This window comes from Rutilus rutilus, assembly GCF_951802725.1.
Source record: "Rutilus rutilus genome assembly, chromosome: 1".
Lineage (NCBI taxonomy): Eukaryota > Metazoa > Chordata > Actinopteri > Cypriniformes > Leuciscidae > Rutilus > Rutilus rutilus.
The window spans coordinates 54,156,482-54,173,700 of NC_140209.1; the positions used below are offsets into that span (position 1 = coordinate 54,156,482).

General features: G+C 37.4%; 1 protein-coding gene across 1 annotated transcript; it reads right to left on the reverse strand.

Annotated features, from left to right (window-relative positions):
- Nucleotides 1-800: 800 nt before the first annotated feature.
- On the reverse strand, nucleotides 801-16,476 carry hs3st3b1a (heparan sulfate (glucosamine) 3-O-sulfotransferase 3B1a). The gene is made up of 2 exons (XM_084421809.1): nucleotides 15,742-16,476; nucleotides 801-2,788 (listed from the first exon to the last, which is right to left on the reverse strand). Exons 1-2 carry the CDS (start codon nucleotides 16,218-16,220, stop codon nucleotides 2,170-2,172), a joined length of 1,098 nt encoding a protein of 365 aa, XP_084277935.1. The 5' UTR covers nucleotides 16,221-16,476; the 3' UTR covers nucleotides 801-2,169.
- Between the last annotated feature and the right edge of the window lie 743 nt (nucleotides 16,477-17,219).

The following is a 17,219-nucleotide window of genomic DNA, read 5'->3' on the forward strand; positions in this document are numbered from 1 at the left end:
GTCTGGGCTTTGTTTGGACGGCTATTAGCCATCTTTTAAACGCAAAATTGCTTGCTGGGAACACATCACATCACAATTTACACTGGCAAATGCCTGTCCTCTTTAGTCCCAGCATTTTGATGTGATCAACAAGCAGCGAGTGATTACCTCCATCTATTATCAGGCAATCTTTAACGGCTTACAAATGGCCCTCGTCTGGCTGTTAGCAGGACATGGAAGCAGCCCCTGGCAATAGCGGGATACCAGGCAAAGCTCGCGAAGAAGCACCCTCTCAGCAATTACACAGGGAGAAGGTCGAAACCAACTGTAAATGCTTTTTCCCAGCTGGGGGATTGCTGTTTGCACAGAGACCCGCAGGCTGATATGTGCTAAGCTGCTGTTGTTTGACAGCTGAGAAAAACAGAGCAGAAATCTGACACGAGTGAGATGTAAAAATTCATTTGGAAATTTTATGTAACAGGGTGTGGAGTATCCTATGTATAGCCTATGTTTTTATGCTTGGATATACACTACCAGATTTTTTAAATGTTTTTTTAAAGAAGACTCTCATGCTCTTTAAATTTTTTAAATAAATATTTTATATTTTAATATATTTAAATGTAATTTATTCCTGTGATTTAAAGCTGAATTTTCAGCATCATTACTCCTGTCTTCAGTGTCAAATCATTCTGATATGATGATTTGATGCTCAAGAAGCATTTCTGATTATCATCAATGTTGAAAACAGCTGTGCTGCTTTTTGTGGAAAACCATGAAAAATTATATTTGCATCAATAAACACAATAAGACATGCAACGCTCTGGGAAAAATAGATTTATTTCATCACAGCACAGAAATACGCAGAGTCTCGTAGTCGTACCCCTGTATGAAGTTGGAAAGAAACAATTGAACACTCATTTTTCAACTAAATTTCATCAGAAACAACATAATTTGAAAATACATTATAAGGGTTGAATAAAACTCAACCATTGATGTATGAAAAATAATTATGACTTCTCCCTATTCATACTTACGACATTTATGACGTTTCATAAAAAAAACTTACAGTAACATGAAGTCATAACATGACATTTCTGTCTGACTGCATTGCATTTCTCTTGTTGAAAATGATCAATACAGGCTTTTTGTAACAGAGAATCAAGCACGGTTGTAATACAGTTAAATGTCTGTCTTCAAGGACTTCCTGTGTATGTAGAAAATGACATTTTCTTAAATTATGTTAAACAGCTGGTGTCCTAAACACCAGTGCCAAACCATTTTTCTGACATAATTGACATGTCGTATAGTTTTATGCGTATTGATCCACAAGATGTGGCTTTGGAACAGCTGAGACTCATTATCGACCCTTTAACCCCTTTAAAATGAAGGATGTCATGCTGGAAAAAAACATTAGAACATTATTTTTACCAAAATATGACTCATCATATACCCGTAATTAGTTTCACTGTGCTATTTTCCTTTGTCAAATATTCCCTCTTTTAACTCTTTCCCCACCATTACAGCAATCCATGTTTTCACTGTTATACTATAGGGGGCGCTATTACGAATTTCTTCATTTTCTTCTGAAACAGTACAGAATCTCCAGATCCAAAACACAGGAAGAAGAAGCAGAAACAAGTGATAGAAGATTGCTTACGCACATGTTAAATAACTGGATCATCAAACATTAAATAGCATATAAATCAAAATATAACGTTACCGAATGAAATGTCAAACCCATGAAGAGGTATAGGACTGTGAAGCTTTGGGGGTGTTGATGAACTCAATCTACTCCATCTATATTTTGATCATCGGTTTAAATCTGATCCGAATGAAATTCTGAGCTTTTTGTTTTTTTATGAAACTTCAAGTGTTCGTTCTTTTGATATATTGATAAAATGAAGAAATGTAAAAAAAAAAAGATAAAAAAATGCAGTCGCTGGCGGGGAAAGAGTTAAATTGTAGGAAACAATCCTTCCCATTCGAAAAGACAAAATATCAAGCTTACAGATTTGACTGGAATGTAAAAGGTAGAAACTTGCAGTATGTACAACAACAGATAGGCAGCCAAGTGAGTATATTATTTTCAATAAATTATTATAAAATAGATCTGTACTTTTTTTTTTTTTTTTTTTTACAATTCATTCTTTTCCAAAAATGTGTTCTTAAAAAAAAGAAAAAAAAAAGAAATCAGTCCCAGCCAAAGTCATGACCGGTCATGTGGTAGAACTTTTTGTTAAATGGCTTGTAGAAGTCTCGCAGTCTTTGAATCACATCTGGATGGATGTTTGGGTGCGTGCGGCCTTTAGTTTTGCCGAGGCAGTGCGGTTTGCTGTTGCTCTCGGGTCTTTTGAGGCACGGGAAGCCCTTGGCGGGGTTAAAGTGAAAGTGTTTGTGCGTGACCTCCCTCCTCAGGCCCAAGAAGTGCTGCACGCGGGCCATCTCCCCGGCCGGGTCGCTGATCAGACGCTCCCCGCTCACAAACAACAACTGGCTCATGGGGAAAAACTGCAGCCACTGTTCCAGATGCCTGGCGTACATGCCGATCTGCACCGCGCTCCACGAGGTGTCTATTACATTGCCTGTGATGTTTCTGAAAGTCAAGCTCTCGAAAGACGGGATGTCAGGTTTCTTTGAGCGGGTCTGCGTGTAGTCCGAGATCGCCCGGGTTACTGGGTCTCTGACCACAACTATCAGCTTAGTTTCCTTAGACATGGCGTGGATCCGGCCTGGAACCTCCTTGGTTACAAAGTAGCTCGGTGTCTTCTCCATAGTCAGCTGACCCTCCAGAGTTTTGGGCATTAGTTCCCTAGGAGCAGAGAGGCATGGGGTGAGTATCAAAGAAGGATTCATACTGACAGACACGACCGATATGAAAAACAGCAGGACTGTCATGGCACACACAAACATCTCTGTCTATTGTACGGCTAAAGACACAAAGCTCAAAGAAGACAGTCTCAGCCTCAGAAGAGACACCCATGGATAGTTCAGGATCATCTGATGCGTACACGACAGCGTTTTCAACTAAAAACAGAACTTTTTATGCGTTTTGCCTGTCCATTTACACGACAACAGTGTGTACAGTTATCGTCTCTTTGCAAACTACGAAAACGCGAATTTGTAAAAACTATTACGCCCCCCCCTCACATCTGGGTACATTAAACATTGTAGCTGCATTTCAGAAAAGGGGATCATCATTTTTCCGATGGTTAGCAAGTTTGAACCCCTCTGGGTCTGATGGCCTCTTCTGTCAATGCAGGAAGTTTATGGCCAGAATAAGTTGCAAATTGGACCAGACTTCATATTATTAGACTACAAAGAAGACGGCAAAGTAGACTGGACCAAAAGCTGTTGGGCTAATATATAGAAAGTCACATTTTCAGATTGACAACCAACCATGAGTTAATCTGTGCTTGAGTAGTGCATTATGAAGTTTTATTGAGCACACAGAAGAAAAGACAACCATCTCCTTATACTCCACTTAATCCCTCTTACAGTCTTAAAATAATCCTCCTCTGTGACATCACAACTCTCAATACAGATCACTAAATAAATCACACAAAGGCTCGGAAATGTGCATAAATGATGCAGCCTATACTCCCTTTTCCCCTGTGTTTTATTTCACACTAGGTTTTCGCTTGTGGATGTAGATTTAATTTCACTCCCATGATACCCGAATCAGCAGTATCAGGCCAGCAGCTGTAATTGGCAAATTAGTAGCTAGCAAGGGGAGAATGCGGCTGAACTAGGTCAAATGAGGTTTATGCAAGACCAGACATACGCACGATAATAAACAAACTCAGGTTAATGGAGGGTCATGAAAGGTTGACTGAGGACAAGATACCAAGCGCTATCACATATGATTATCACAAGGTGTTTTCTGTTTTTATTTTTATTTTTTATGGGTAATATCATGAGGAATCAATTTCCCTTTGATTTGTTTCACTGTAAAAAAAATGTTGGTTTAACTTAAAAAGGTAAGTAACCTGATTGCCTTGAAATTTGTATTTATTGACATTTGTTTTTTAGTTAATACAATGAAGGAGATTGATTTAATCAACAGAAACTCAAAATATTATGTTATCTGAACCACATCAATTAATAAAGTTGATTTGACAAAAAAAAAAGTGTTGTGATAAATCATGAAAATATGTTTTACAGTTTTGAGATAAAGAGTTGAAAACTATGTGAATATTGTAACTAGACTTCAAAATAACTTCTTTAAAGTTTTTTTTTTTTTTTTGGACTTTAATTCAGCAAGGATAGTAAAGACATTTATGTTACAGATTTCGATTTAAATTCAATTCAAATAAATGCTGATCTTTCAAACTTTCTATTCATCAAAGAATCAAAAAAAAAATTTATTACAGTTTGCACAAGTGTTTATTGAGCATCAAATCATCATATTACACTGTAAAAAGATATTGTTGGTTTAACGTAAAAAATTAAGTTACCTGGTTGCCTTAAAATTTTGAGTTAATACAATGAAGGAGATTGGTTTAATTAACATACACTCAAAGTATTATGTTATCTGAACCACATTCATTATCTAAGTTGATTTGGCAAAAGATAAAAAGTTGTGATAACAAATCATGAAAATAATTTTTTACAGTGTAGAATGATTTCTGAAGGATCATGTGACACTGAAGACTGGAGTAATGATGCTGAAAATTCAGCTTTGATCACAGGAATAAATTACTATATAAAAAAAATATTAGCAAAGTTAAAACAAAAAAATAATAAATAAATAAATAATAAACCATATAACCTCTGTAAACTCTTTCAAATTCAATGAGGGTGTTTTAAAGTCTTAAAGGCAGAGCAGCAAAAAAGTCCTTATGGATAAAAAAATGGGTAGATGTTCATAAAATATAATATGACCCTTGTAATATAATCAATATTTATTTTTATACAGGTTGGACAAGCCTATCAACTATTCCGTTTTATCAACAGTCGTTTTATCTAAAGCCATTTATAGTTTGCCAGTGACAAGAGTTTTGACAGTGACAGATGTTTGAAAACAGAATTAGCCGTGGAGCTGAAAGTAGAGAAAGAAATGTTGCTGTAACGATTACGCCTGTTAATGAGGTATTTATATATAGACGCATTACTAGGCAAAGACTGTTGTCTTAACCTCTCCTTCAAGACATAGTTCAAAAGATAATATCTAAGCAATTACTGGCATGAAGTGTGGAGGTGTGGAAAGGGTTTATACTGTAAGAGGAGAAGAAAGACGCATTGGTTCCTCAGTGCTTTGAGGAGTCGGGGGATGAAGGGCTAATCCTGTCTGGGGGATTGCAGTGGGCCGAGCTCATTAACCCCCCACCCCCCAAAAAAACTCATGCAATGCATCTTATGTAATCTTAGAAACCTTACTTGGTATGCGTCTTTCTCTTTGGACTCTCATCATTAATAAGGGATGTGAAAAAAACAAACCTAATGAGACATAGCCACATATTGGGGGGGATGGGATGGCTCTGTATCTCTGCAATTACGTTCACAGTCCCTTAGATACACAAGCAGAGTCTTTTGCAGTGGCCCACAGGGATACAAACCACAACTGATCAAACTTTCCACCTGGTCCCCAAGCAAACACGACTCGAATCAGAGCCGCATGCATTATTCATAAAAGCAGACAAACACAAACGTGGAATCCAGAAACATAAGTGCTTTTGCAATTTGTTTTTCTTAACAGATTGCGCAGCCCAGAAGCATTGGCTTTCCAAACATCTTAATCCAGCATGCTGTCTTACAGACAAAACTCATTATTAGACATAAGGGGCCCTATTTTAGCGATCTGAAACGCAAGTATCAAGCGCGAAACGCAAGTAACTTTGTGGGCGGGTCTCGGGCGCTGTTGCTATTATACCGGCGGGATACATGACTCTTGCGCCCGACGCAAATCTAAAATGGGTTGGTCTGAAGTAGCTTCATTATTCATAGGTGTGGTTTGGGCGTAACGTGAAATAAACCAATCAGAGCGTCATCTCACATTCCCTTTAAGAGCAGGCGCGCTTGTTCCATGGCGGATTGCTATTATAACGGCGGATTTGCCAGGCGCGTGCCAGGAGCGGTTCACAGCCGAGGAGACCGACGTTCTCGTCAGGGCCGTAAAACACAGAGAAGTGACATTGGGGATGGAGAAACCCACCCAAATTAGCTTCGGTTAAACAGGCGTATGATAATTTGGGTAAATGTGTAAGCTAGATGTATGCTTTTATAATAAACTGTCTATCTATCTATCTATCTATCTATCTATCTATCTATCTATCTATCTATCTATCTATCTATCGTAATAATGTATGATTTGCAAAAATGAAAACTGCTGCTTCTGTGTAGATGAGAGAATCAAAGTGTATGCACGTTGCGCACACGCTACATTGATTATGGCCAAGCATGCGCCCTTAAAATAACATATGAATAACATGCGCAACGCGCCACTGACTTTAAACTATTTTTTTTTGGTCAGTGGCGGAATTGTTTTCTAAACCTGCAAAATAGCATGAGGGAACATTTGCGGCGGAACACGCCTCCTCTTTGCGCTGAACCGCCCCGGGGAGCGCAAGTGTATTTCCTAGTTAACCGATGTGCGTCTGTGGGGGGAAAAGTCCGCTGTGCGCGGGTGCAAAATAGGAATGATACACGCGTCGGTGTACAAAGTCAATTGCGCTGGGTGCAAGATAGAGCCCAAGGATAAAGTTAGGTTTCACTTTATTTTGATGGTCCCTTTAACACATTCTGTTGACTATAAGTAATGTTGCACCTACACGTCTGCTAACTCTCATTAGAGTATTAGTAGACTGTTAGTAGACTGGTAGGGCTCGGGTTAGAATAAGTTGACATGTAGTTGCAAAGTTACTTTTAGTCAGTAGAGTGTATGTTGAGGACCATCACAATAAAGCAGATATTAAACAGAGAGTCTACTAATACTCTAATGAGAATTAGTTTACATGTAGTTGCAAAGACACTAGAATGTCTGTTGGAGGACCATCACAATAAAGAGTTAGCAGATATTAAGCAGAGAGTCTATTAATACTCTAATGAGAAGAGTTGACATGTAGTTGCAAAATTACTTAGTCAGTAGAATGTCTGTTGGGGAGCATCGCAATAAAGAATTACCTAATGTTTGCTTCGATTCAACAAGCAAAAATGTGCATGATTCGTAAAAAAGAAAAGGAATAAATGGGTGCAGAGTGAAGCTAGATTTTACATTATGTATGTTGTGCTATAGCCTTGTGAAAAATAAGGTGTATTAATCAATCACTATATTAATCAATTAATTTTGGTAAGTAAGTACTAGTAAAGTTCAAGTATATTTTCCAAATACTTGGAAATATACTTTAGCAAGGATACTAGACCTGCACGATTCTGTATAAATTGAGAATCACTGGATGAATCAGCATTTTTGAACGAATCTCTTGGATGAATGATTCAATAACAAATACATATTTTTAACAGTCACATGTCGCCACCTACTGCTGTAAAGATGTAATCCATGTATTTGTGATTTGAAGCGCCATGTTACTTTCTAAAGATGATTTGTATTTAGTATTTCTGTGACAATATGAATATTGGTAACAGAGAAATAATAATACTGTGTGGTTAAAAATACTATTTGTAAAGCTGTTTCTAAGTGTTCATGACAACTGCTCTCTCTGGATCAGATTTTAATGTTTCGGTGTGATTTTGTCAAAGGTATAAATGGACACAGGCGAATCGTTGCATTTAGGAATGAGATCGCGTGGTTGTTTGAATCGAGATCACGATCTTTTGTTGATTTATTGTGCAGCTCTAATTAGTATAAAGTAAAAGTATAGTAAGTATAAAGTATACTAATATAAATGTACTAGTATATCATACTTTTTCTTAGGACTAAATTGGCCCACTCTTTATTTTATAAAAGTATACTTTTAAGTGTACTTCAAGTGTAACAACAGTAAACTTTGAGTACACAACAGTTTGCATTAGTTTTTCTTCAGTATTGCAACTATTCTACAAGTGAATTCATAAATATACTTTTAGTTTACTAGTTAAATACTTCTAGTCCACTTTTTAGTTTATGAATGTACACATTAATGTATACTCTCAGTAAACTACTGGTTTACAAGTGCTGGTTATTTTTAATGAATACTTGTGTGAAAAAAGTAATAGCACATCTCCCCTCAACAAACCACAAGATTTGGGCTACCATTCACATCCTTAGCACAGAGAGGTTTTGAAAAACTCATAACACTAAGCAAAAGTTTGCTTAAAGCTACAATACGTAATTTTTCACCGCTAGGGGTCGCTAACCTCTTACAATAACAAAGGCGTAGGTTGATGACGAAGTGATAAGCAGAATCATGGGACTTTCTGTCATGCTGATGGATCAAATAATGTTTATGGATGAGTGAAAACATTCATGTTTTTGACATGACTGTGTTGTGAAGCAGATCACGATTGCTAATAAGAAAGATATCAGCGCCACACGCAAGTCCCGCGGATATAAAGGAATAAGGACATTTCATTCTACCGAACTACACGCAAGTGCTGAATTACTTCTCACACAGGTCAGTTTTTGTGACGAATTAAACTTGTCAGGTAAAGCAGAGCTGTTTCATTTGGTCTAACATTACACTATCATACTAAACTGCATTTGAGTGTGTTGAAAGTTATAATGTTATTCTATGTGTTAGCTTGTTTGCTATATAAGACTAGTAAGCAGTAAGCTAGATCAACATTAGAATAACATACTGAACATATTCTAACATTTCATCATGTTGAGCTATATAACATTGATTTGTTTTATGTAGATTTGTTCACCTGTCTAATAAAGCACAAGCAAGAGTGGCGGCAAGTCCAAGTTAGTCACGGACGTGGAGCTCTCGGCATCTCGAAAACGCCACGCTGATATTGATCCTCGTTTTATTTCTCCTTTTGTCCCAAAGTCTGCTTGCAATGATCCATAATGTTTGAACAGAACAACAACAGCGTGCCACTAGATGTTACGCACTATGCAGTTGTCCGCGTCTGTCGCCATGGTTACTATGGCCATACAAGCGGAAACCAGGGATAACGCAGATATTACGTCATTGACAGGAGACAAGTGAACAGGGACGGACACTTTTTAAAATTGTGAATTTCTCTGAATGTACAAATTCTTGGAAACATTTAGGATAATGGAAGTACGGAACTAAAAGAAATATATAACACTGTGCAAGTGGTTTTTGGGTATTTTGATAAATTCTTAAATATTGTACCTTTAAGCAAACTCTACTAATAAATGAGTAAACATATAGATTTTAGCAAGCCAACCCTGAAGCCAGGAACTGTCAAGAGAAAAAACAGACTTCTGCTCACAGGCCGGCATAATAAAGTCTTTACTAGGCCACAGTTTAAGATTAAACTGCGCTCTTGGACGGGCAGAGAAATAAAGCTCTGCAGCACCACAGGGTTAAATTAGAGAGCCTGTTGTGTTAATTGGCGGTTATTAACTTGTTTTGTCTAGAGGGAAGTGAGTTGTGTCTTCTCTGGAGTATGTTTTTGAAGAGCTCTCTGTAAACCTATGTTTACATTATCTGTTATCAGGTAGCGCGTTCAAAGGCTGGTGTTTATGCCTTTTAAAGTCTCTGTGCTGTTTGAAGTTCCCTCAGGATAGTTTGAGATGCTGAGAAGATGGTCGTCATAGAACAGCACTTTGCAGCAGGGAACTGCACTGTTTAATGAGTTGCTTTCTGCTTATGCAACTGTTCAGTGGAATTTCTTATATTTTTATATCACAGCCTTGATAGCACATGTTTATGTTAGATTATTATGTTTATGATGTAGTCTGTATGTAAATCAACTTCTTTTAAGATCTTTTAAAATATGACACTTAAAATAGAAAGGGATTCTTTCAAGATGAGCTTGCTAGGAGAATATACACTACCATTCAAAAGTTTGGAGTTAGTATTTATTAATATTATTATTATTATTCAGCAAGAATGTATGAACTTGAAGTGACAGTAAAGTTTAGAGTGTTATAAAAGATTTATATTTCAAATAAATCCTGTTCTTTTAAACTTTCTATTAATCAAAAGAATCCTCAAATTGATCAAGGTTTCCACAAAAAGATTGAGCAATTTTCAACATTGATAATAATAATAATAAATGTTTCTTGAGCAAAACAAAAAGTTACTGACTTGAATTTGTAAGTACATTCAACTTGGATGTTTAAGTCATTTCAACTTAAATTACATTAAAATGACTTTTAAAAATGAGTGGAATCTTGAATAACTTTCTTTTTTTTTTAATTGAAAGCTGGTGAACTTATTTTGATGAGTTTGAAAAACATATGTTGTCATACTTTATTGATCATATAATATTTTACAGAGTATTATAATGATTGATGTATTAGAATGATCATGTGACACTGCACTGTAAAATCTAATTAGTTAGACCTACTTTTAAAAAAAAGCATGAAAACCCATTGCCTTAAAAAAACAAGTAAAGTGAAATAGGAAGCTTAAATATATCCTACCCACCTGTTCTCAAGCAAAATGAGCACTTAACATAGGTCATTTTAAGAGAGCAGAGACTTAACCTGGGAAGGAATTCTTCTGGGAACATCACTTTGTCAAAAAAAGTGTGGGGGGGATATGAGAAGTGGTGGTATGCAGCTACTTCAAATAATCTGACAGAGTTTCTGTGGGACACGTTCCAGACCCGCATCAAAGCTAAAGCTGGGGGACTGTGGGTCCTTTCATGACTGAAGTATGACGTCCTATCATTTGTGCTCTCTCACAAACTCAGATTTTCGAGTATTTCTGTCTGTGGATAAAACAGAATTTCAGCATATATATTTGTATGCAGATAAAAGACAAAAATAGGGAAAATAAAATCATTTTACTTCTACTCTGGAAATCTGTGAGACTCATGGGTTTTGCATTCCCCCCGTCCCCTATATGAATGAATAGCTTTTCACCATGAAATCAAAATTGACAAAGCATTGTTAGCGTATTGCCTCCCATATCAAAAACTCCAGCTCAGAGCAGTGCGAGTAGAACCAGAGGGGTTACATTGGTGCTGTGACCCGGATGGGAGTGAGGTTTAGGGGTGTGTGTGTAATGGAGGACAGCTAGTAAAGAGCTATGCAGGTAAACCTGACTCCCCTGGCCTCAAGAGGCGCGCTAGCGACTGACGCTAGAGGCTGCGGTCTTTAGCATCCTTGTTAGCATGTTTGCCTCCCACATCAGAAACGCCGGCTCGGAGCAGTGCAAGTAGAACCGGAGGGGTTACATTAGTGCCGTGACCCGGATGGGAGTGAGGTTTAGGGGGGTGAGTGTGACGGATGCCCTCTAGTAAGAGCTGTGCAGGTAAACCTGACTCCCCAGGCCTCAAGAGATGCACTAGCAACTGAGGTTTAGCGTCCTTGTTAGCGCACCCGCCTCCCATGCCGGAAACACTGGTTCCTGCCATCCCATCATTTCCTAATGGCCAAAATCAAGAAAAGACTACTGCAACTTCCGTTTCATGGTGACTTGAATTCTGCATTCATTGGCTAAAGATGTGTATTTGTATATTAATTACAGTATAGCAACTTCAGACCCACTTATGAGGTTCCATTTCAGTTGTTTATTTAGGCAACATACAGGAAGGCAGCTCACTAGGCTTTTGAACAGAGCTCTACATTCCCTTAAAGTGCCAGTGAAGAGAAGAGCCAAGGGTTTATAAATTATTAAGCAACTGGCTTTTTTCACACAGAAGAAATCCATCATTCTCTTCAATCCAGTCGTGCCTTACCATCCCACACAAAGGCTAGCAGCAATTTTATCAGTAAACACAACAGCAACATCTTTCAAGACTGAGAAAAAGTTACGTGCATGTTTTAAGAATACCCTCATTCTGCTCCTCTCAGGGCTTTTTTTTTTTTTTAGGGAGATCCTGCTGTGTTTCTCAAAAAGCACTTTCACCCTCTGAGCACATTTGCATACAAAGTGAAGAAAGAAACAACACAATTCACTCTAATTGCCTGCTCTTTCTCACTGGGGTTAATGCAGAACCTCAGGGGTTCGGCAGATCCTCTTTTGAAACATTCAGCATCTCACTCAATAGACTCACTTTCAATTTACTGCCAGCATCTGCCATCCACAAACAAGCCACTCCTTGTGACTCTATCATTGCTTTGGTGTCAAAAAGTAATATGATTGCGCCTGAGAACTTTTCACCATGTCCTTTTCTGAATCTGTACTCTCAAAGGGACAGTTGGGTACTGACACATGAAATAATCTGGACCAACATGTTATTATTACCATTATAATACATTTAAATGACCATGGTAATACCCTAATATTCTTTAAAGTACCAAAAACGATGCTATATCAATATGGTAATTTGGTCCTCATTGTAGCTACAGTAATATAGTACCATGCCATTAACCCTATAAAGTCTTCAGTATTATATTTGATACACAAATTTCTATGGCCTCTAAAGGATCCATATGATCAAAACTTTGCTGAAATACCCTTTTGTACACAATCTTCTATATGCCTTCGGTCGTCTGAAAGATATTTGGACTTTTTTCAGCAAGTAAAAATGTCCACCTTCAGGTTGTGATACACGTGCCTTTTTTGTTGTGAAATCTTAATTGACTTTTATTAACATAGGAATAACTTTTATATTGTTAGTAATATTTCAAGATGAACATTCACTGGACTGAAGCAAGTCATTTTAAAACATTTTAAACATCTTACTAAGAAATATTATTCGGAGATATAGAGTGGCAACTGATATAGAGTTGCATTTTATGTAAGCATCTGCTATTGTTATAAAGATCTCATTGATTTACATTTCAAGCTATCAGAATTTCACCTTACTTTTTGGCCATATAAATATCAGCATCTGCACCAAATTTCATATTTTTGCTCAGTTTCGTCTTCTGAATAAAACTGAGGTTTGTCCTTCTCGAGCATGAGCTCCATATTCTCACTATATACTACACTGTAAAAAAATAAAAAAAATAATTGCTGCCTTAAAATGTTTAAGTACAATCAACGTGGATGTTTAAGTAATTTCAACCTAAATTATATTGAACTTAAAAAATTAGTTGATTCTTGTATAACTTAAAAAAGTAGAAAATTGCTTAACTTATTTTGATGAGTTAAAGCAATATAAAACATATGTTGTCATAACTTATTGATCATATAATTGTTTTTGCACTGTACACGGCATGAAAGCCTGAAGTATCAAATACTCAACAAAAACACACATGCAGACTTTTTTTTTATATATATATATATATTTATTTTTTTTTGTCTAAAGGTTCCATAAACTATATTTTCTGACTATTATTTTATGTCAGGCTTGACAGGGTTAATATTGTACGGGTTTGCTGAGAAAGAAAATCAGATTAAGGAGTAAAATATTTCAAAATTAGGAGTAAAATCATAAATATCCACAAATGCATGGCCTGTTTATTGAATTAATCAGCCCTTCTGTTTCTTCAAAAGCCTCGTATGAAACGTCCCGCTGCATGTACAGTTATAAAGCCCCGCTGTGCTCAGTCACCCTTCTGAACGCCTCCTGCAGGGAGCACATGGACGCCTCTTCTGTGTTGGACTAACAGTGCAGCAGAGCTCAATACCTCCACTGGAGACTTGGCCACCTGGCTGCATGCTTCTCTCTCCATGCTTCTTCTTCACAATTAGTCTACTGGGCTCCCTGCGAAAGGGGCTCATCCTGCTCTTTGCCTCTTCCTTGTATTCCCACTGTGCGTCAATACTGAAGGAACTGGGTCTTCAGATTCCTCCACAGAAGGTCTGTAGCGGCGTGAACAATAAAAAGCTTTGGGGTGCATTTTCCTTTGCTAGGCTTTCCAGCATTTCATTTTGTCAGTTTCATTTTTGCCCACTGTCAATCAGACGGTTTAAGGTGATTCTGGGCCAAAATAACTAGCAAAATGAACAAATGTATTGGTGATAGTCAAAATTCTGTATAATAGTTCTTTGTTGGCATTGATGGTTCCATTAAGAACGTTTAACTTCCATGGAATCTTTCCATTGCACAAAAGGTTCTTTATAGAGTAAAATTGTTTTTTAGATTATTCAAATGTTCTTCACACTAAGAAAAAAATGGTTCTTTAAGGAACCAAAAAGGGTTCTTCTATGGCATCACCATGAAAACCCCGTTTTGAAACATTTATTTTTAAAGGGATAGTTCACCCAATATGAGTTTCATTCTTATGAGCTTCATTCTTCTGTTATACACAGAAGAAAGAAAGAATGTTGGTTACCAGACAGTTGACGGTAGCCATTGACTTCCATAGTATTTTTTTTTTTTTTTTTTCTACTATGGAAGTCAATGGCTACCGTCAAATGTCTGGTTACCAACATTCTTTAAAATCTCTTCTTTTGTCTTCAACAGAAGAAAGAAACTCATACAGGTTTGGAACAACTTGAGGGCGAGTAAGGGATGACAATTTTCATTTTGGGGTGAACTATCCCTTTAAGAGGGATAACTGGCCAAACCGACTCTCTAGTCGACATAGTTGATGTGTAAATTTTATACTACAACTCAGAATGTCAAACTTAATGTAAAATCACACAGGGGGAAAACCGGTTTCATCTGTTTTCACAATACGGCTGTCTGGTAAAAGAATAAAAATACTAGGAATCAAGGGTGAGGGTCAAACCTGCACGGATTGATAATGTTGTGCAAATGCACCTGACTATGAAGGGGTGTTACACAAGCACAGAGCATAATGTTTATTTAGTCTATGTTTGCCTTGAGTCATTCCACTATTGTATCTAGTTCACCATTACAAAACTACACTGTGTTGGAAAGAATTCATTCCCACATGTCCAACAGGGTGACTAAATATACATGTTCGCACTCAACAAGTTAATTTTTCTCTCTTTTGCTTTTCTTTAATGTAGCCTAAATCATGCCAAACAACATTAGTTCTGTTTGTAATATGTAAAATGTAATAACAACTGTTAAATCCTTTATTCAAAACATGGTAAGGTGCCTTCAACTACTATATACTTTATGTAAAAAATATTAATAGTTAGGTACAGTGTGCTTATTGTGTTGCTATTGAGATACGGGTAAGGTAAGGGACGGGTTTGGTGGTATGGGTAGGTTTAAGAGTGGGTTAAGGTGTAAGGGAAGGGTCAACAGAATATAAGTACTGTACACAATAGTGCATTGTATCAAATTATTAATTTGAATGTTAGTAGTACAGGGTGGTTAAGAACATAATAAACTGGGATCCAAAACATTAACAACTAAATAGTTGGTAACACTTTATTTTACAGTGTCCTTGTTGCACGCTACATGTAGTTACTGTAGTAATAACTACAAATTATGCATAATTATGCAACTAACCCTAAACCAAGCCTTAACCCTAACCCTATAGTAACTAGTTAATTAATATTACTCAGTACTTAAATGCATAATTACACTGTAACAGACACCTTAAAATAAAGTGTAACAACTTTTTTTTTTTTACTTTTTTTTTTACTTTTTTTTACGCAGCATTTAGTTATTTAAAACACGAAACAATAATTAGGGAATCGTAAAATTGTAATATATATATATATTTGGTTTCCTTTAATCGCAAGCCTTAAACAGTGGAGTCAGAGCTCCTGAAGTCTTCCCTAGTTCCCACACTGTCTGACTATACTAACAGATTTTGTGTGTCACTACTCGGATGAATATGCGCCACATAATTCCCCGGTCTTAATCCGCTATTATCCTGAGCGATGTAAAAACATGAATAACAGCGTGTTGTGTGGATAAACGCACCTGTACCACTCGAGACCTTTCTCGTAGTTTCGATCAAAGAAGTGCGGCTCTGCTCCCACCGCGCGGACATCAGGATGAAGACGCAGGAACTCGAGCAGCGCGCGCGTCCCGCCCTTCTTCACCCCTATTATAATCGCTTGGGGCAACTTTTTGGTCTCGGACCCGTTCAGGGCACCTGTCACTCCCGAGTCCTCGTCATAACCAACATCGCCCTTATTTTCCTCCCAGCCATCTCCTCTGCTGTCAGCATCACTCTCGTTGTTCAATAGGTCCCTGGACTGACTTTTGAGGAACATCTCCTGGTCTTTTTTCTGGAGAGGTCTGAGTCTCCTTTCTCCTTCCATCATGAAAGTCGGTGTGGTGGAGCAGTAGCCCACGCAGCAGTACATCATGTACACCCATAGTGACAGCATGATGCAGAACACGAAAAGTTTGTTTTTCACCGGCTGAGTAGAGTGACAGTGCTGACTATATTCCATAGGACTCTCCTGTGTGAAATGTCAATGTCCAATAGGGCATATTGGCAAAGTTACTTGTTCCTCCGCATAAGTCCCTGTAACATGCAGGCATCTCCGCGGGAGAGGGAAAATAAGAGCATGAGTCGTCGGAATATGTTAAATTCATTTGGTCTGGACAGTGGAGATGTAGGAACACACAGCTGTTACACTGGCACGAGCGCGTGTTGTTCGCGCGAATCACTCCATCGCCTCCCACTGGTTCATGTCATCTGAGTGAACTGAACTGCGGGCCACGCGCTCTATTTAAAGGAGAGGGGCGTGTGACTGACAGCGGGATTGACCAATCAGAGCACATGCCCAAGCCCTTAAGTCGTTTTTCTTTATCTTTTAATTGATCGAGTATAGTGTCTTTGTTTTGTCATCTTGAAGTAGATTCAGGCTATTTTTGAAGGAAAAAAATGTCATTGTAAGAATATATTTTAAAAAGCTATTGAATATTTCCACCTGTAATGCTCAGGGAAGGACCAATAGTGGGGCAAACTGTCACACTACAGGGGCAAGTTGTCACAATAACACCTGCTACTTAAACAGATCATTTTAGGCTTATAAGCCAAATAAAGACATGAAAACATGTAATACTTACCCTAATAATATTGCTGTGATTGTGATTTATTGTTTTTTAAGAGCAGTTTGAACTACACATCTGTTCAAAAGGTCGGTAAGATTTTTGTAATGTTTCTGAAAGAAGTCTCTTCTGCTAACCAAGGCTGAATTTACTTGGTCAAAAATACAGTAAAACAGTAATATTGTGAAATATTATTACAATTTAAAAGAACTGTTTTCTATTTGATTATATTGTAAAATGTAATTCATTTCTGTGATGCAAATCTGAATTTTCAGCATCATTACGCCTTTAATCACATGATCCTTCAGAAATCATTCTAATATGATGATTTGATGCTCAATAAATACTTCACCTTATATATATATATTTTTTTTTTTTCAGGATTCATTTGAAAA

What these genes read in the sequence shown, in the direction of transcription:
- hs3st3b1a (XM_084421809.1), bottom strand. Translation starts at nt 16,220, where the DNA reads ATGGAATATAGTCAGCACTGTCACTCTACTCAGCCGGTGAAAAACAAA. An exon ending in AAAGGTCTCGAGTGGTACAG is followed by an intron (nt 2,789 to 15,741) that starts GTGCGTTTATCC and finishes CTCTGCTCCTAG; the next exon opens with GGAACTAATGCCCAAAACTC.